Source organism: Anguilla rostrata, chromosome 15 (genome assembly GCF_018555375.3).
Source record: "Anguilla rostrata isolate EN2019 chromosome 15, ASM1855537v3, whole genome shotgun sequence".
Classification (NCBI taxonomy): domain Eukaryota; kingdom Metazoa; phylum Chordata; class Actinopteri; order Anguilliformes; family Anguillidae; genus Anguilla; species Anguilla rostrata.
The window spans coordinates 30,216,256-30,236,072 of NC_057947.1; the positions used below are offsets into that span (position 1 = coordinate 30,216,256).

At 44.8% G+C, this 19,817-nt stretch overlaps 1 protein-coding gene across 1 annotated transcript; it reads left to right on the plus strand.

Annotated features, from left to right (window-relative positions):
- The first annotated feature begins 989 nt into the window (after positions 1-989).
- On the plus strand, positions 990-18,604 carry LOC135240599 (serine/threonine-protein kinase tousled-like 1). Its single transcript, XM_064310248.1, has 20 exons — positions 990-1,365; positions 5,563-5,684; positions 5,847-5,918; positions 9,340-9,415; positions 9,524-9,567; positions 9,956-10,051; positions 10,421-10,507; positions 10,604-10,696; positions 11,083-11,193; positions 11,973-12,109; positions 13,168-13,356; positions 13,543-13,609; positions 14,163-14,260; positions 14,771-14,852; positions 15,223-15,314; positions 15,684-15,773; positions 16,820-16,989; positions 17,407-17,542; positions 17,802-17,913; positions 18,359-18,604. Exons 1-20 carry the CDS (start codon positions 1,242-1,244, stop codon positions 18,518-18,520), a joined length of 2,160 nt encoding a protein of 719 aa, XP_064166318.1. The 5' UTR covers positions 990-1,241; the 3' UTR covers positions 18,521-18,604.
- The last annotated feature ends 1,213 nt before the right edge of the window (positions 18,605-19,817 follow it).

Here is a 19,817-nt window from a genome sequence, read left to right on the forward strand (position 1 = left end):
TCCCTATCCAGTCAGATATGTGTAATAATACTGAAGAGCAATCTGTGTCCAAATTCACAAGCATAGAAGACAAGCAACAGTAGGGTTTTGATCAATTTGAAGGAGATCACATATATAAATGCTTTCATTATTTGCTTTTGAATAGAGTAGCAACTTTAATCAGTGAAAAAAATTAGAGAGATGCAGGAAGACCATGGGTATGAATTATCTATGAATCAACTGCAGTATAGACAATGTGAGTTTTGCGCAACCTTGTCCTTTGATGGTGATATTTTGTAAAATATTATATGCAGCTGTTACATCCTGTTATTGTATTTATGCCAAATTACCTTTTTAGTCTTAAGCTGTTTTTAAAGTTTTTGAAAGTAACTGTGGTTTTCCATGTAAGTCAATGTGGGTTTCCATTTTTATTTAAATGCCCGTGCTGATGCCCGACTCATAAATATAATGTGCCCGTTTGTGCTTCTGTTTATCGATTATACTTGCCACTGCAAAATTATTTGCAGTTACCTGCTAATGCCACTTTCAATTCTATGTCATATGATAACATGTAAAAAGGTTTAAAAAAAGGAAAATGTTCATGTGATTAGAGATGGATATGCCTATAATTTAAGGAATGATTTACCTTGCGACACCCCCTCTATATAAGCGCAATGTAATAATTGCATTACAAAACATATTGAACCAAACTTTCACTGGCATGTAGTTATGATAACACGTTTTATTAGTTATAAAGTATTGTTTATTATCCGTGGAAGAACATACATGCAACGAAATTACGCAGAAAGGTTGGAATTCGATAAATGATCGACAATTTATATGCGCATGCAGATCAAATGCAAACATATTCTATAATTAATGATGGTGTAAATACACGATAAGCAAGTGTGGGAATAGTAATTAGTATAGTAATACTATTTTTTTATTTTTTTTGGGTGGGAGGAGGGAAGGGGGGGGGGCATTTTTCTGTTTCGTCATTGTCACCAGTGCTGTTCTTGTGGGAGGTGTAGGAGCCTCGCGATAGTATTGACGCCTATGGAAAGGTTAGATTGGTAGGCCACTCCAGACGCACTGCAGGGGTGTAGGGAGGTTTGTGTTAAAAATGTCCACATTTGTGGCATGGCCTGGAAAGTGCCCGATGGATTGACTGACGCTAGAGATTTTCAAGTTTCGAAAATGACAGGATTTCATGATCACTGACGCCCGTGTCTATTTGCTTTCTCTCGTCGAAAAGTAGCTTGATGAGTGTCCAAAGTAACAGTGGAAGTTTGGAGGGGACGCCATCTTGGTCCCAGTTATCCACGTCCCCAACATCGGGCTTAATTTCTCAGCAAAATATCACGGTACCGGTGAAGGCCAAGGAAGGTAATGTGAAAGTATAATGCATCTGCTCTTTGTGAATTGTTAACTGTTTTTGTGCGACAAATAAGCTGACGGAAAATCAGTCCCAATGGAGGTTCGCCGAGGCCATGTTAGCAGCTAACTAGTTGATGCTAGGCTAGCTAATGCAAACTAACATGCTTCTCGTGCAGCTAGTGGTAGATTTATTTAACTCATTGGCTTCATCACAGGCTACATGTACTGGAAATTTTTTTAGAAAATAATGGAGTAAAGAAAAAATCTAAAAAGGGCATGCGATGAATAAAACCGGTTAATTGTGTGTTTCGTTTATTTACACACCGGCTACGTTGCAGGTATCCTCCGGGCTACTCGATTGCTAGCTAGCTGACTAGTCTAAGTGGCTAAATTATTTTTCATTTAAGATACAGCTAGTCTAGCTAGTGGTCGATGGCTTGCTAGCACTCAGACTTAGAAAAGAGATTATTGTTTTCAATTTTGCTGTCCAGTTAAAACAAGCTGTATAGTCCAGCTGTAAAAAGGTTCGAGTCGGGACGATTGACATCATGGAGGACCCGGTGATTTTGCTAACGACGTATAACGGTAACTTGCTATCTGACGTTAGCAACTTCCTTTGCAGTAGTCTTTGGCACTTCATTTTATTGCATAGTCTACTGCGAAATTGCCTTCCTACAGCGAGTTACTGGTTTTGGTTTTCATGCTCGAGTTGCCAGTCAGTCTTAGGCAGATAGTTGGCCAGATAACCTTTGCTGTTGCCACTGTGTAACATTTTGACTAGCGAGCTAGCTACATCAACAACCTCAACAGTGGATGTTTACCTGGTAGCGCTAGACTAGCCTTCGTAGCATATACTAGATGAAGGCAGTGAAATTATGCATTGCAAATTGTAGGTAAGCTGTTGCAGACGATTGCAACGTTAGCGTTGCCTCTTTACATTACTAAATACCATTGTATTTTTGCACTTGATTTATTCTTGGCGAATGTGAGGTTACGCATTCAGCAAGTTTGCTAATTGACGTATTGTCCAGCTATATCTAGCTAGCTAAAGCTAACCAAAGTAGCGATTTTGTATAATAATAGGCCAGCTAACGCTAGAATCATCAAGCGAATGTCTGCTGCAAGTTCTTCAGAAAAGTTTTATATATTGCATTGTCAAGTTTCTACAAGAAGCCAGTTGGATTCGTCTCAGTGTCGCATCCCAAAATTTGTTTTTGTCGAGGTTGGTAGGCCACTGGATTGGGGTTGAACTATTAAAAGATGATTTCGACTGACGTTGATAATGCAAGGATGATTCATTACACAATTTAATGTGGCACATGACTAGTTTTTATCGTTTGGATTTGAATGTCATTAGTCACATTTCGCATTGTATGTACTGAAAGCATAATTGATATTCGGATTACCTGATTGCATTAAAATGCTTTGCTGATTGTCTGTATGAGCAGAAAAGTAAAATTACGTAGATTTTAAATGTATTCCAATCATACTGCAGTTAGCAAGATGATTCTTGCAGGCAGTTATCTTGAGTAAATACGCTGCTTGTCCGTACTACTCTGCTGGTCTTAGATGAAAGTTCATGCTGTTTCTAGCAAGCAAAATTAGGCCTATGCTCATATTGCATAACATTGCTCATAAGCCTGGCATGTTGGACAGTTTTTAAGTGTTTATCCCAAACAGGTGGACATTCAACCATTTTGAACTGCATATAGTTCAAATTAAATCCACAGAGTTCAAAGGGGTCCACTGCTTCTAGTGTACCTATGTGATAACTGTCAGTGGACACACACATGCACACACAAACTGCCATTTTGTTATATTCTTGAGGGATTAGGCAGTTAGTGCAAAGAGATGCTGTAACTGCTTTGATCTGCTGAAGGCCTAGTGTAAGTGTTTGACAGTCCTCATACTGTCTTATTTATTCTTTAATTACTTTTATTTGCATTTTTATATTTTCTAATTTAAATGGATGCGATCCAGTAATAGCCTGGCTGTTGTATCTTGGTTCTTTTCATCTAAGCAGTGTATTGTTTTCAATCTAAATCTTAAATAAATTGAATAACGTGTCAACCCTGCAGCCTCCACTGTTGATATGACAGCCAATCGGCAGCAAGGACATGTCACTTCTGTGTGGTCATGTGATGTAGCTTTGTGATCACATGGAAGCTGCAAGGCTGTGCTGCTGATTGGCTGTCTTATCAATAACCATTAGACGGGAGTAATTTTGTTTCTTGGAAGCATTTCACATGGCGTCAGAAGTTTGGAGTGCACTGTGGCATCGCCCATGGTTACAGAAAAAAAGATTAAAAAGAAGGCCGGTGTGCTGCATTGTTATTGTGGTCAAGAATATTTGGCAGTTATTGTTATGATTTATCACCCAGCCTTAGTGGTGTGTGAGATGTAGCAGGGTGTAGTGTAGTGTGCTATGTGTGTTGCAGGTGTGTATCATAGCCTATGTATAGTGTGTGATACAGGTGTGTATATTGTGTGTTGCAGGTGTATAGTGTGTGTTTTGCAGCTGTGTGTAGTGTATATAGTGTGTTTTGCAGGTGAGTATAGTGTAGGGGCGCACAAACATTTTCATCTATGATCCAAAGATATCAATCCATACTTTTCATGACTCAAATGGATGTAATTTTCAACAATAATATCAATTGATTAATAATTGCGAAATTGCTGACAATAGCTGTGTTTTTAATACCTATGAGCTAAATGAAAGCATAGTCAAATTAACAGAATTTAAGGCTTTATCAATGAAGCATAGTCTGGGTAAAGTGTTCAAAGCTGCCAGAACGAAAACTGTAGGATAAAACAAAACATTTCTTCTCATCGATGTTGGTCATTGTCAGTGAGTGTCTTTTTAATGGGACGCATCCACTGTGGGGAAACTTTAAGCAAATTATCAAATATTTCAGTACAACCAATATTTCAATAATGTTACAGATTTATTATTGATGTCAAAAGTGCAAAAAGACCAGGTCGTGAATGATTAGCTAAAGCCGTTAATTAGCTGTGTTAGGCTGTATGAGCAAGAAACAAGTTAATTAGGTAGAATGAGCCGTGGAGTGCTGTAGGAATGACGCACCAGCCAGAATTAAATCAGGCATTTACGTGATCATATGTACAGTATCAAATGAAAACAATAAAAAAGTTTTTTTAAATTTTTTTTAATGGTTTTACTTTTTCAATTGAGCATTTATTTGTACAAGCACAGAATGACATTAATGAGTACTACCCCTTGTTTTATGCTTGTCTAATTGCATTGCTGCTGTAGCCTACGTATCGGTACCACAACCGAATAGATGTTCCCCCCTGGGCTAAGTTTGGCTGGCCAAATGAACTTGCAGGGACAATAATTATAAGCAGTTTCGTTAATTGATGCTATGTAGCAAAGAGTAGTAGCAATTCTGCAGGTCACCTTTCAGAAGTAAATTACTTTCCTGAAACACGTGGTGTTTGGTGTAAGTCCAGGGTTACACATAATGATTTCACAACCCAATCAGTATCTCCCACGACCCAAATTGGGGCGTGACCTGTGGTTTGTGCACCGCTGGTGTAGTAGTGTGTGTGTTGCAGGTGTGTATAGTATATATAGTGTGTTTTGCAGGTGTGTATATAGTGTGTCTAACAGGTGTGTATATTGTGTGTTCTGCAGGTATATATAGTGTGTTTTACTGGTGTGTAGTGTGTATACTATGTTTTGCAGGTGTGTATAGTAAAAATAGTGTGCTTTGCAGGTGTGTGTAGTGTATATAGTGTGTTTTGCACAGGTGTGTATAGCGTATATTGTGTGTGTTTTGCAGGTGTATATTGTGTGTTTTGCAGGTGTATATAGTGTGTGTTTTGCAGGTGTGTATATAGTGTGCGTTTTGTAGGTGTGTATAGTGTGTGTTTTGCAGGTGTATATAGTGTATATGGTGTGTGTAGTTCTGGTGTGTATAGTGTGTGTTTTGCAGGTGTGTATAGTGTGTGTAGTTCTGGTGTGTATAATGTGCATTTTGCAGGTGTGTATATTGTGTGTTTTGCAGGTGTGTATAGTGTATATGGTGTGTGTTTTTCAGGTGTATATAGTGTATATGGTGTGTGTAGTTCTGGTGTGTATAGTGTGTGTTTTGCAGGTGTGTATAGTGTATAGTGTGTGTAGTTCTGGTGTGTATAGTGTGCATTTTGCAGGTGTGTATACTGTATATGGTGTGTGTTTTGCAGGTGGGATGGAGGAGCTGCACAGCCTGGATCCTCGGCGGCAGGAGTTGCTGGAGGCGCGCTTTATGGGGGGGGTGAGTGGAAGCACTGGGAGCACCGGGAGCACCAGCGGGGGGGCCACCAAGGTGAGTCGGACGGGAACGGGGACTGCAGCTGTCCCTTACCTCATTACCAATTTTTCCAATAATGGAATGATCTATAGAGCATTCACGATGTTGAAACAACACTGGACTATTTGTCGACAAACAGATTTTGCTTGAGACCCTGTGGTTTGCTTTTGTTTCTAGGGCTTGACAAACAATGAATGTTCGAACCACAGTTTTGGAAGTCTTGGTTCCTCAAGTGACAAGGAATCTGAGGTATGCTTTCTCACATTTGCTTTCCACTATGAGAAAAAAAGTAGGAATTTGTTTGGTTGTTTTGACTGATTGTTACTATTTGAAAAAGTGCTACATTCTACATTATACATGCAACCAGAGGGAAATTATTTCCTGGTTTAGAATCGTCAGATAAACGACTTTGACTTGATGTTAAATATGTAGTTAGTGTTAATGTGCGCTCCCAGCTTGCGCGGTTTTGAGAAGGGAAGGCACGACCCCTTTCAGACATTTCTCACATTTCGTCTTTTCGCGGAGTGGAGGAGAAGGAGAAAAGGGGCGAAGCGCATTGCGATTCGCGGCGCGGACGTCTTTGCGCGTCGGCGCCAGATGCTCTGTCACACCGAGCCCGGTCACGCCGCGCGCTCCGCAGCTCTGCACCTGTTCACCGGTGGCTCGCAGAGGCAAAGAAAACAAGCGGCTGCCGGCGCTCTGAGGAGCCATTTTATCACTGCCTGCCGACTCCGAGCCTGCCCAGCGGTGAACCCGAGTGTGTGCTAAGGGACGCACTGTGTGTGCGCGCCTGTGTAAAGACGCAGGGTGGAGTGTGTGTGTCTGTGTTAAGGCAGGGTGGAGTGTGTGTGTCTGTGTTAAGGCAGGGTGGAGTGTGTGTGTGTCTGTGTTAAGGCAGGGTGGAGTGTGTGTGTCTGTGTTAAGGCAGGGTGGAGTGTGTGTGTCTGTGTTAAGGCAGTGTGGAGTGTGTGTGTCTGTGTTAAGTGACGCAGTGTGGAGTGTCTCTCTCACCCTCTCTCTCACCCTCTCTCTCTCTCTCTCTCTCCCTCCCTCTCCCCCCTCTCTCTCTCCCTTTCTCTTTCTCGCTCTTTCTCTCCTCTGTATTTAGTACGTAAGGCCTTGTGTTTTTACTCCTCTGTACTGCAGGGCCTGAGGGTGGTTGGGCAGAGGTAGGGTTCTCACTGGTCAGACGGCCTATGCTTGCGTGCTCCTCCACATTAGCCTGCGTGTGAGCAAAGGCCTTTTGACTTAGCCTGCCTGAGGAGACACCCATATATGGCCCAGATAAAATAGATGTTTATGGCTTTAAATGAAGGCAAACATCCTACTGTAGAGGAAGTGATCTAGCCCAATTTATTCTCAACAGTGAACGCGAAGGCAAACTCCAAAGGCCGTGGTAGTATGTTATCTTTACAGTCCAGAGCCTTAAATTGGCTGTGTAACCACATGGTTGTTTGTGCTGATCCTGTGTCTGCCTACTGGTCTTTTTTCTGATTGCATTCTGCTGGCTAGTCTCTTGTGTCTTACAGCCATGTATTGATTACAGGAAAAAATTCACAGCACTCAGTTCAGGGCTATGTTGTTACATATCGTGTGTTTATTGTGTTCGGAAATCGACCAAGTATAGCTTGACTCTTATAAGTTGTAAACTGTGCCTTTTTAAAATACCGTCAGGCTCAGAAAAACCGTCTGTCTTGTGGGGGGCGGGGGGATGGGATGGGGGGGGTGGTGGTGAATGTCCAGTTTTGTCGAGGGCTTATATGAGGGGGTGTAGGGGTGTGGACGGGGGTGGGGGGTTACGTTGTGCTCGAGCTGGCAGTGGAGGGAGGAAATGTTCCCCATGGCCTGTGCTCATTCAGGTGCCTGATCTCACGGGCCGCCTATGCTGCCTGCATGGCCTGCACCCGAAGGGTCACCCCTAAAAATATCAACACCAGTTTACAATAATTGAGTGAGATTCTGAAGCTTTTGCCGGTCCTTTTGTGTTTGGGGCACTTTTCGAGCCCAGTTTTATAACAGCCACTTCTGATATTTTGGGTCCTCCAGCCCAGCAGTTCTGAGTAACAGCTTTGATGAAAAGATGTTTATTTTAAAAATGAGATTTTTGTCCTGCCCACGGCCTGTCTAACTTTCTCATTTCCTTTGACCTAATTGCTAATCGGTAAGCTACCTTGGCTAGCTACAAAGACGCATATCTGACATATGCTTAATAAGACCAATTAGTGATCAAATCTTACGTTTCACAGCCAAGCTGGTTGGCCAGAGTAAAAATAGGTTGGATGTGACAGTTAAAGAAGCAGTTAAGGTATTTGTACACATCACCCTGCTTTCACAATCCCTCTTTGCTAGCTAACTGTTAGCCAACAGTATTAAAGATGACTTTTTATGTGTGTTATGTGCTGTCAACAGAAGTCTAAAACTGTTTTTCATGGTCGGTCTATCCATTGCATTTATATTTAGTAAGCAACACTTTGACCTTCATAGAAAACAAAACAGGGACACAGCTCGCGTTTTATCAAAAATTACCCGTATTTGCCTTAAAAAAAAAAAAAAAAAAAAAAAAACTTTGACTGAATAAGTTTAGTCTTCTTAGACCACTGACTTCTGGCCAAATGACACTACGGGGTTCTTATGGTTGCATGCCAGCTTGTGTGTGGTTTGTAGATTATGCGTAGAGGTGACGCATCTCTTTCTAAATTTGCTGCGACAACATGAATATACCCAGCCATGGTCCTGTTTGTTTAAGAATTGAAATATTGGGAAAAATTAAACTGATTTATCCTTAGAATTTGGGTGTGCTTTTTAATAAATAGTCGCTGTTTTATCTGGCTGTTGGCTTCATTGCCACAGCCTGTTCCGGGTTCAACATATGCTGTGACACCTGTGGCCGCTGTCCAGCGCCGTCGTTCTGAAAGACTGCAGAGCTTCCGAGCATGTGATTGGTCCGTGTAGTGCTGCATTGTAAACCATTAAACCATTGATTGGCAGTCGGTTGTCATGCAGGAAGAAATGAAAGGGTTTTTCGTATGTATTTGAAGGCAGAACCCGTGTAATTGGCTAGCACGTGTTCTTGTCCTGGCCTCTGTCTGGGTTCTGTTTCAGTGACTCAGACTTTGTATTTCAGTAGGGTCATGGCTTTGTGGAAGTAGATTCTGCTTTTTCCCTTCTGTCTAGTGCCTGGACTTTTCCAGAGACCCTGAGGTTGAATAGAGGCTGTAGTAGGGCTCATGTTGTGACTGAGGATGCTGTCATTGTGGCTATTTTAAATGTGGCATTCAGAATTCCGCTGTTCACACCAGTTGGAGGAAAAAAAGTTATTCTTACCGCAGGGGTGTAAGGAAGGATGTAATTTGTGTCAAACCAGCAGTGTGAACGCATTGTAGATGTGTTAGAATCGTCTGCTTAAGGATTGCCCAACCTTATCAAAAAAGTGTTGATGTTGGTGCAGGCTTTTTAAAAGTTTTTGCCCAGCACTAGGGCACTCAATTTTTCCGATCAAAGTCGCGATTGACGACCGTGCTTAGTTAATTAGTGGAATCGGGTGTCGCAGTGCTGGGCTGAAACAAAAAAAATTGATCACAATTTTTGTGATTTCAGAATGATCACCCCACTGACTACTGTAATCCAGATTATAAGTAGTTCAGAGTTTTTTTTGTGACTTTTCGCCCAGACCCCTGAAAAGAAGCACTCGGATTCCTCGCGGGGGAGGAAGAGAAAAGCGGAGAATCAGTCGGAGAGCAGCCAAGGTGAGTTTAGCGCTGCGCTAACGCTGCTCCTCTTCATCAGCAATACTGTGGGCCACGTTCTCTGCTAGCTCCTCTCTGCTAACTCCTCTCTCCTGTTTTCACCCACAGGGAAGACCGTTGTACGGGGATCCAAAATTAGCGATTACTTTGATGTGAGTAAGATGCATGTTTCTGTGCACAGAGTTGAAGAGACTGGAAACTCTGCTCTCACAGGTCTTGGTTGTTGTTTGTTGTTGTTCATTTTCCTTTTCTGGGTTAGAGTACAATGGCAGTTCTGCCTGTGGTGCCAACTCACAGTGGGCTGTACACTTTCAGAAAAAGGGGTTATTTGGCTCCATAGGGGAACCCTTTTCAGTTCTTTATGGAGCACTCTATGATTTACGTATTTTATGAGAAATAGTGCTTGGTGATTTTCTTCTGCTGTTACGAAAGCCTTCCTTGCCTGGGTTTTAACCCAGCGACATGGGCCAGTGCCAGGCTGTGTTTAATGCTGGGTGGATTTTTAAAACAAATTAATACATTTTTTAAATTTTTTTGCAGTTCCAGGGTGGAAATGGGTCAAGTCCGGTGAGAGGCCCGCCCATAGCTCTCCGCTCTCCCCAAAACTCACATTCCCATAGTGCACCGGCTTCCACAGTGAGTGTCTCACCCATACTCCAACGCTTACTGCAGAACTCACATTCCCATAGTTTACCAGATTCTACTGTGTGTCTGTCTCACCCACACCACAACGCTTACACTTCAACCCTTCCCATAGAACTCACTTCCCATAGTGCACCAGCTTCCGCTGTGAGGTTCTGATCAACATACATCATACAACAGTTGGTACATTAGACTGTGTTTCACACAACTTAGTTTAGAATTTAATGAGTCACGTGTACAGTTTTGCTGTAGTCCTTTGTTCTTTAATTTAGATTTGGAATGACACTGATGAGCCCCTGATAAACATTGTTATAACTTTTCAAATGTTGCATTTCAAACACTAAAAAACTCTTTCTTTTACAGATTAGACAAAATAGTTCATCACCTACAAGTTTGTCATTCGGGGACCATATGATGCATTCAAAACAGTTATCAATTAAGAGTGTCCAGGTAAAATTGTCCCCTGTTAATAATTTTTGTCACACAATTTTCATATTTTTAATGGAAGTATCTAATATTCTAATGTTTCTTTTTTCCATTTTTAAGACTGACCTTACTGTTCTGAAGTTGGCTGCGCTTGAAAGCAACAAAAACCAGGACCTGGAGAAAAAAGAGGGGAGAATAGATGACTTGCTTAGGGTGAGGAGTCCGTGCAAGCCTCTGCTAAATTTTCCTAACATCTTAGCGTCTCTGATTTTGTATTGTGGAATAAATTGCCACATCTGTCAGTTACCAATGTCTGCTCTACATGTTAATTGGGGATTTCTCAACAGAAAGAATTGTCAAAGAAGCTTAGGTGATTATACAGTGAGCGTATGACGTTGCTTTAGCTATGGCGTTTATTCATTTAGGCTCATCAGGGTGTTACAGGAATTTCAATGCCTTATGCAAATGACCACTGACTTTCTCCAGTAAAGGTAATAGGAAATGTTTTCCAAGAACGGTTTTGTTTCTAGTGTAACTACAATGCTTATGTCTAATATCAGATTTATGTAAATAATCTTGTTTTTTTCCCCCTCAAATAGGCAAACTGTGACCTTAGGAGACAAATTGATGAACAGCAAAAATTACTTGAAAAGTATAAGGAACGCTTAAATAAATGTATCACCATGAGTAAGAAGCTGCTAATTGAAAAGGTACGATTTTAATTCTGACTTTAAAGGTTAATCTGTCTAATACAGAGCATTTGAGCAGAGTTTAGTGGGCATAAATGTTGCTCATTGCACTGAATGTTTTATAATCGCTCTACTTTGTGTTTTATGTGTTACCTGCTTCTTCTGCTCCAGTACTTTTACTCGCATGTGAAAAAAATATTTTTTTTCTATTTAGGTCAGCTACCTTGTTATAGTCTGTAAAAAGGTTTTCTCAGTGGTGACGCTATTGCACGCAGAGCATGCACTGCAGGGTTGTAACGCTGTTGTTGCTCTCAGAGCCTGCAGCAGTGCAGGGTTGTGATGCTGTTGCGCTCACAGCATTTCAGCAGTGCAGGGTTGTGATGCTGTTGTTGCGCTCACAGCATGCAGCAGTGCAGGGTTGTGATGCTGTTGCGCTCACAGCATGCAGCACTGCAGGGTTGTGATGATCAGCATGCAGCAGTGCAGGGCTGTGATGCTGTTGTTGCTCTCAGAGCATGCAGCACTGCAGGGTTGTGATGCTGTTGCGCTCACAGCATGCAGCAGTGCAGGGCTGTGACTGTTCTGCTCAGAGCATGCAGCAGTGCAGGGCTGTGATGCTGTTGCGCTCACAGCATGCAGCAGTGCAGGGCTGTGACTGTTCTGCTCAGAGCATGCAGCAGTGCAGTGCTGTGATGCTGTTGCGCTCACAGCATGCAGCAGTGCAGGGCTGTGACGCTGTTGTTGTGCTGAGAGCATGCAGCAGTGCAGGGTTGTGACTGGTGTTTCTGTGTTGCTCTCAGAGCACGCAGGAGAAGCAGGCGTGCAGGGAGAGGAGCATGCAGGACCGCCTGCGGCTGGGGCACTTCACCACCGTGCGCCACGGAGCGTCCTTCACCGAGCAGTGGGCCGACGGCTTCGCCTTCCAGAACCTGGTCAAGTGAGCAGCCCCGCCCCTTTACCGCCGTACTGAGCAGCCCTCACCTTTACCGCCATACTGAGCAGCCCTCACCTTTACCGCCATACTGAGCAGCCTGCACCTCTACCGCCATACTGAGCAGCCCTCACCTTTACCGCCATACTGAGCAGCCCTCACCTTTACCGCCATACTGAGCAGCCTGCACCTTTACCGCCATACTGAGCAGCCCTCACCTTTACCGCCATACTGAGCAGCCCTCACCTTTACCGCCATACTGAGCAGCCCTCACCTTTACCGCCATACTGAGCAGCCCCACCTTTACCGCCATACTGAGCAGCCCTCACCTTTACCGCCATACTGAGCAGCCCTCACCTTTACCGCCATACTGAGCAGCCCCACCCCTTTACCGCCATACTGAGCAGCCTCACCTTTACCGCCATACTGAGCAGCCTGCACCTTTACCTCCATACTGAGCAGCCTGACCCTTTACCGCCATACTGAGCAGCCTGCACCTTTACCGCCATACTGAGCAGCCTGCACCTTTACCGCCATACTGAGCAGCCCTCACCTTTACCGCCATACTGAGCAGCCCTCACCTTTACCGCCATACTGAGCAGCCTGCACCTTTACCGCCATACTGAGCAGCCTGCACCTTTACCTCCATACTGAGCAGCCCTCACCTTTACCGCCATACTGAGCAGCCCCGCCCCTTTACCTCCATACTGAGCAGCCCTCACCTTTACCGCCATACTGAGCAGCCTGCACCTTTACCGCCATACTGAGCAGCCTGCACCTTTGATACGCAGCCATAACTGAGCAGCCCTCACCTTTACCGCCATACGCAGCCTCACCTTACCCCACGAGCAGCCTCCCTTTACTGCCATACTGAGCAGCCCTCACCTTTACCGCCGTACTGAGCAGCCCCACCCCTTTACCGCCATACTGAGAAGCCCTCACCTTTACCGCCATACTGAGCAGCCCTCACCTTTACCGCCATACTGAGCAGCCCTCACCTTTACCGCCATACCGAGCAGCCCGCGCCTTTACTGCCATACTGAGCATGCCGTTCTGTCCCACAGGCAGCAGGAGTGGATAAACCAGCAGAGGGAGGAAATTGAGAGGCAAAGGAAGCTGTTGGCCAAGCGGAAACCCCCCACGGCGAACGCCTCCCAGGCTCCCGCCACCAACTCCGAGCCCAAGCAGCGCAAGGCCAAGGCGGTGAACGGCGCGGACAACGACACCTTTCTGAAGCCCAGCCTGCCCCAGCTGTGAGTCCGTGCCCCTCCTCTGCTGGGGCGCTCCCATTCACACTGCGAAACGGTCGCCGCTCGGTTAGCGTGTTCTGACCGCGCGCCATCATATCTCTCTCTCTCTGTCTCTCTCTCTCTCTCTCCCCCTCCCTCCCTCCCTCCCTCTCTCCCCTCTCCCTCCCTCCCTCTCTCTCCCTCTTAAAGGTTGACTTTAGCCGAGTATCACGAGCAGGAGGAGATATTCAAACTTCGGCTCGGCCACCTCAAGAAGGTCAGTGCGCGTTCTGGAGGCCCCCGGCGACCCGTTTGAATCGGCTGCTTTTGCACGTGCAGCGTTTTTTTTATTTAGCGATGCAGTCCTGTGTGCTGAGCTGTGGCCTCATAGGCTGCAGTGTTTGGTTTGGTACTGAGGGGGGCGCTCTACAGTGTGCCGCACTGTCTGTACTTCTTAACAGGGGCATCGGGGGCTCAAGCTGACACCCACTGGCGGCCCTGATACCCCCGAAGGGGCTTGCCCTGATACCCCAGCTATATAGATGGCCCACTCAGCGGCCTAGACCAGTCCCGTGTGGGTTTAAAACTGCGCCATCGCCGTTTGCAGCTTGGCGGTTGCGTGTGAATTTCCGTGGCGTTCTTTCTCCCAGAATCGCTGTCGTGTTTTCATATTAAACCCTCAAGAGGTCAGCTAATTAGAAATGCACTTTGAGCTGCGTTATCACATAGTTAATTACACCCACCTCCCCTCTGCGTTTCTGCCTGTGTATTAATAACTTGTGTTCTTTACGCGTGTTAATAGCTGTGCGCTCGCGTTGAATACTTTGCAGGAGGAGGCTGAGATTCAGGCGGAGCTGGAGCGGTTGGAGCGCGTGCGGAACCTGCACATCCGGGAGCTGAAGAGGATCAACAACGAGGACAGCTCACAGTGCGTCTGCGGCTGAGTACTCGCGCCTGATTGGCCACGGTCCCGCTGGCCGAGCACATCGCCGTTCCCCTGTCCAGTTCACCCGGCCAGGCAGATTACATTAGATTATCTGACAATTAATGAGCGTGTCGTAGCTCTGTTATGGTTACTGTATCTCGGCATCGCCCCTGAATGTCAGATTAGTAAAATGAATTTAAAGCCGTCTTCGAGGACTTGAACGTGAGTTTAAATGTATTTGTGTTGTTGTGATTCAATGGGCAGCCCATCTGAAAGCCTGAAGGAGTGATCTGGTTTATCCTGTGGAAATCTCAGCTTTTTAAAACAGGGATACACAGTTTTGTTATATCCTTGTTGACATTGATTCAACTCCATGCCAAAAATGACGAAATTGTTCAGGTTCGTTCACTAAGCAGTATCAAAACACGCATTTGCTTGTGTTCAGTTGAATGTCTCGTTTGTGAAGGATGGGAGAAGTGGAGGTTGCCTGATCAGTACCCTGTTTGACTCTAGATTCAAAGACCATCCCACCTTGAATGAAAGGTATCTACTGCTACATCTTCTGGGAAGAGGTGGCTTCAGTGAAGTGTATAAGGTGGGTTAAGCTCCCTCCTCCTTAAAACGGATCTCATGCAATGGGAATGAACGCCTGTGTGAATGGAGAGATAATGGTGGGATTTTGTGGAAATGGATGCTTGTGTGAATAGAGAGGTAATGGTGGGATTTTGGTAGAAATGGATGTCTCCCTGAATAGAGAAAATGTCTGGATTTTGTGGAAATGGATGCTTGTGTGAATAGAGAGGTAATGGGATGTTGTAGAAACGGATGTCTCCCTGAATAGAGAAAATGTCTGGATTTTATGGAAATGGATGCGTGTGTGAATAGATAGCAAATAGAGTTTTGTGGGAATGGATGCCTGTGTGAATGGGGCTGTAATGGCGTATTTTTGTGTTGCGGTTTCTTAGGCCTTTGACTTGTTCGAGCAGCGATATGCAGCGGTGAAAATACACCAACTCAACAAGAACTGGAGAGAGGAGAAAAAGGAGAACTACCACAAGTATGTTATTTTTGCTTTATAATATACATAAACAGTTAGCCATGTTTCGTTCGCAAGCGTTTAATGTATTCATCCTACTGGATGTACCATAAAGCTAAGCATGCACGTGTAGCATTTTCTAAACGTTGTTGTCATCATCGCTGCGGCATCGCTCCAGGTTCTGTTTCGTACTTGAAGCTCAAGCCAGTAGCTTTAGCCTGCGGAGAACAATGCAGCTGCTTCAGGGGCTTTGTTATTGATGAGCGACTAAAAACGGGGCATGAGATTATCGCTGAACAATGCAGCTGCACGGCGTCCATTTCCTAACCGATTGGGAGAATAGCTGGGGGGGGCTTTTTCCTGTTTGACGCGGCTGTGCTGCCCTTGCAGGCACGCCTGTCGCGAGTACCGGATACACAAGCAGCTGGACCACCCTCGGATCGTGAAGCTCTACGACTACTTCTCCCTGGATACGGACACGTAGGTCACCACCCCCCCACCGTCCCCCACCTGTCACAGTTATTCAGCGGTTAGGTCCGTTTACAGCCCAAGCCTGTGACTGTATAAAAGCACACAGGACAGGATAAAATGGGGGGGGGGGGGGAAATGAGGATTCAACTGCAGTGCAAAATGTACCATCCAGTCGGGGATTTGCAAGTGTGTCTCTTTGCCATTTGAGAAAAGTGCAAACGTTCCAGTGACTATGGAAAAGATATGAATGTGTTCAATATGTGTTTCTGCTGTAGTGAATTCTGCTCACAACTTGCTGCAAACTGTCTTAAATGAATAATGGTCAGGAACAGGAAAACGTTATAATAATGTATTACAGTGTAGTTACTGAGGCATTGACAAAGACAGTGTTCAGTGCAGAAAGCGTACGGGTGCTTGGGCGCCACATGCAGGCCACTTGGTCTTAAATTTCGGATCCCTGCCCCCGTTTCCCGGGCCAGTATTCCACCCTGTACCCAAACCTCTCTCACCAGACAACCACATTCCTTAAGAACAGGACTCAGGGGGCACCAGGTGATTGGTTAATTACCCCAACCAACTGGCTGTTTGGAAACAGTTGTCTGCAGGGGGCTAGTACACAGTGTGAATAGTAGAGGCTCACAGATGTCTCTGTACATCATGGAGGAGCACTGGGAGTTTAGTTGAGGGAAATGTAATGCCTGCACATCACACACAAAGAGTGTACAATAACGAAATCCTTTCAGCCCCTGAAACATGACAAAGATCCTCCTTACAATAGCATGGCCGTGCCTTATGCCTATTATACATCATCACCATCATAAAATATTGTAATGAACAAAAACAAGAACACGGCAATGCTTTATGTGCCAACGTTAATGTTTAGGAGTGATTAAAATCATGTTCATTATGCTAGAAAGCCAGGTGTGGACTTGAACTTTGTTATGGTATAACTGATACATGATTTTAAAGGTTCTGAGTCGTTATTCTTGTAGACACGGACTATTTTGAGGGGTTCTTTAAATGGTAATTTTGCTTAAGTGTTTTTTCCATGGCAGGTTCTGTACGGTGTTGGAATACTGTGAAGGCAACGACTTGGACTTCTACTTGAAACAGCACAAACTCATGTCAGAGAAGGAGGCCCGCTCCATTGTCATGCAGATTGTGAATGCACTACGATACCTGAATGAAATCAAGCCACCCATAATCCACTATGACCTAAAGCCAGGTGATTCACAGTGAGATATATGCAGCCTACGTAAGATTTGTGTACTGTCTCTCTCTTTGCACTCTGGGTATTGTGTGTGTGAATGCAGTGGGGAAATTTTTTTGTTTTGGCGAATTGAATTTAATTGCAGTGTATGGTAATTAATGGAGACTAAACTTTGAAGTCATGATGGTGTGACACAGTTTAGTACCCAAAGGTGTACTTATAGAATTAACTCTCATTGGTTGGGAGGGAGAGTTTATGTCGGTTGCCATGACGGCGTCCTGACTCTTTTGCCTTGTGTTCGTGGGGAAAGCATGAGTCAGCGTTCTGGCCCTGGAGTTATGGCGATTATATTGAACGCAGTCTGCTGCTGCTGGCTTGGCTGTACTTGTCCTGACTGTGACTTCCTGTGTGTGTGTGTGTGTGTGTGTGAAGGTAACATCCTCCTCGTGGATGGCACGGCCTGCGGGGAGATCAAGATCACAGATTTCGGTTTGTCCAAGATCATGGATGACGACAACTACGGAGTGGATGGCATGGACCTGACGTCACAGGGCGCGGGGACGTACTGGTGAGCGCAGTTCTGACGGCTGGACTCCCCTCTAGGGGGCAGTGTTGCGTAACTCAGTTTCTCAAACGGTCACCCGAGCTCTGATTGAAAATGCTGCCTGTTGGCCAAAGGAAAATGTGCCGTTAGGTGAATTATTTGTACCTTTTTAACGCTCTGAATGGTTAAAGCAATTTTTATGATTTCACAGTAATTTTCCTGAATTATCGGTGGGTGGGTCTGTGCAGGTAACGTTCTTCACGCTCTGTTTGCATCCTCTCAGGTACCTGCCGCCTGAATGCTTCGTTGTGGGCAAAGAACCTCCAAAGATTTCTAACAAGGTGGATGTCTGGTCCGTGGGCGTCATCTTCTTCCAGTGTCTGTATGGAAGAAAGGTACAGAGCCTTTATCACTTGTCTTTGCCTTTTGTTCAGCTTTTCAAAATTAGCAGGAAATGGTTGAAATGCCACAGAGGTAGGACCTGATTTTGGTGAAGATGCCAAATGGGTCTTAATTCATATTCTGGTGAACCTCTTCTACACACAGCACTTCACTTTGGTATTCACGGGCAAATTTTTGGACACATTTTTACAAATACGCTCTTGCCAAAATGTCAAAACTGAAGCAAAAAAAAAGAGAACTACGGCCGAGCCGTAGCCCCCCAGAGAAGGACGTCCTGATTCAGCCCTTCCTCCACCTCCCCATAATGGTGGCTTTTACTGCCTTTCGTCAGCTCCTCTCTTGTGAAAGGGAAAAAGGTGTGACCTCTCCAAATGTCAGTACGGTGATGGAATCGCTCTCTGACTTGACAGTGACGTGCTTTTGCTGCTTGCTTTTCAGCCGTTTGGCCACAACCAATCACAGCAGGACATCCTGCAGGAGAACACCATCCTCAAAGCCACCGAAGTCCAGTTTCCTGTCAAGCCTGTCGCCACTAATGAAGCAAAGGTTGGTCTTTTCGGCACAGTGCGCAGAGGTCGTGGGCAGTGGTCATCGTCATAACTGACACCACTTACTCTTCTTCTTCTTCTGAAGTTCTCATCAGACTACCCCAGTCATATAGCGCAGCCCTAATAATAATAGCACAGCTGTTAAATAATAGCACAGCTGTAATGTAATAGCACAGCTGTTAAATAATAGCACAGCTGTAATGTAATGGCACAGCTGTAAAATAATAGCACAGCTGTAATGTAATGGCACAGCTGTAATAATAGCACAGCTCTAATAATAATAGCACAGCTGTAATGTAATGGCAAGCTGTATATGTCACAGCTCTAATATATAGACGCTGTAATGTAATGGCAAGCTGTATATGCACAGCTGTAGATAATATAGCACGGTACATGGTACACTGAATGGCAGTACTTGTTGAAACCTCACCCTTCTGGCAGGCTTTACCCACCGCTGTCTGGCGTACAGGAAGGAGGACCGCTTCGATGTTCACCAGCTGGGCAGCGACTCTACCTGCCTGCGCCACTGAGGAGGTCAACATCCTCAGGGAACCGCACTGGCGCTATTGAGGCTCAGCCCCACGCCTAGCATCATCCCTATTGGGGCCCCCACACGACGACTGACTGGGTCACTGCTCGCCACTGCCCCCTGCCCTCAGGGAGATGAAGAGAATTGCCCCTGGTTGGTCCAGGCCCGGCTGTGCCATGGGTGCAGTAGCTTGGGTGCTGTGCTTGGCTGTCTGGTTAGGTACGGGGCGGTGGAGAAGGGGATAAAGTCGGATAAGACTTTGCAGGTGGCTTCTCAGACACTTTTTGAAGGTTGAATTATAGAGCACTGCAACAAAGTAGCTTGAAAAATGATTGTTGTAATTGGAGATTTCTTGCTGGTCGTGTGATTCTGAAGGGAGACATGGCAGCCTGCCGTTTAGAGAGAATCAACTTGGAGCCTCCCAGGGGCCTGGGTTCTGAAGTTTACATGAGGACCTACAGAGGTTTTATTGTCAACTGAGCAGTAATGTCCCCAATGTTTTTTTTGTTTTTTTTTCTTTTATTCTTTTCTCATGACTAGCCATGGGAATTGTTGAGCATACAGGTAACATCGCGTATCATTAATGCCCAGACAGCATCACTGTGCACGTCATCGAATGCACAAATTAACCAAATGTAGAGAAACATCAGTGTATAGAATCCTATGGAGTAAGATTTAAAAAATGAAAAACGCTCAAAAAATAAATGTACTTCTACTATATTGAAATCAAATTTCAGTTCTTAAATTTCAGCAGTACAATTATGTACAGAACTTTTCCCCCCATATAATTTCATTTCCTGGAGCTTTTTCATTGTTACTG

What these genes read in the sequence shown, in the direction of transcription:
- LOC135240599 (XM_064310248.1), top strand. Translation starts at nt 1,242, where the DNA reads ATGAGTGTCCAAAGTAACAGTGGAAGTTTGGAGGGGACGCCATCTTGG. An exon ending in CCAGCGGGGGGGCCACCAAG is followed by an intron (nt 5,685 to 5,846) that starts GTGAGTCGGACG and finishes TTTTGTTTCTAG; the next exon opens with GGCTTGACAAACAATGAATG. An exon ending in TTCTCCCTGGATACGGACAC is followed by an intron (nt 15,774 to 16,819) that starts GTAGGTCACCAC and finishes TTTCCATGGCAG; the next exon opens with GTTCTGTACGGTGTTGGAAT.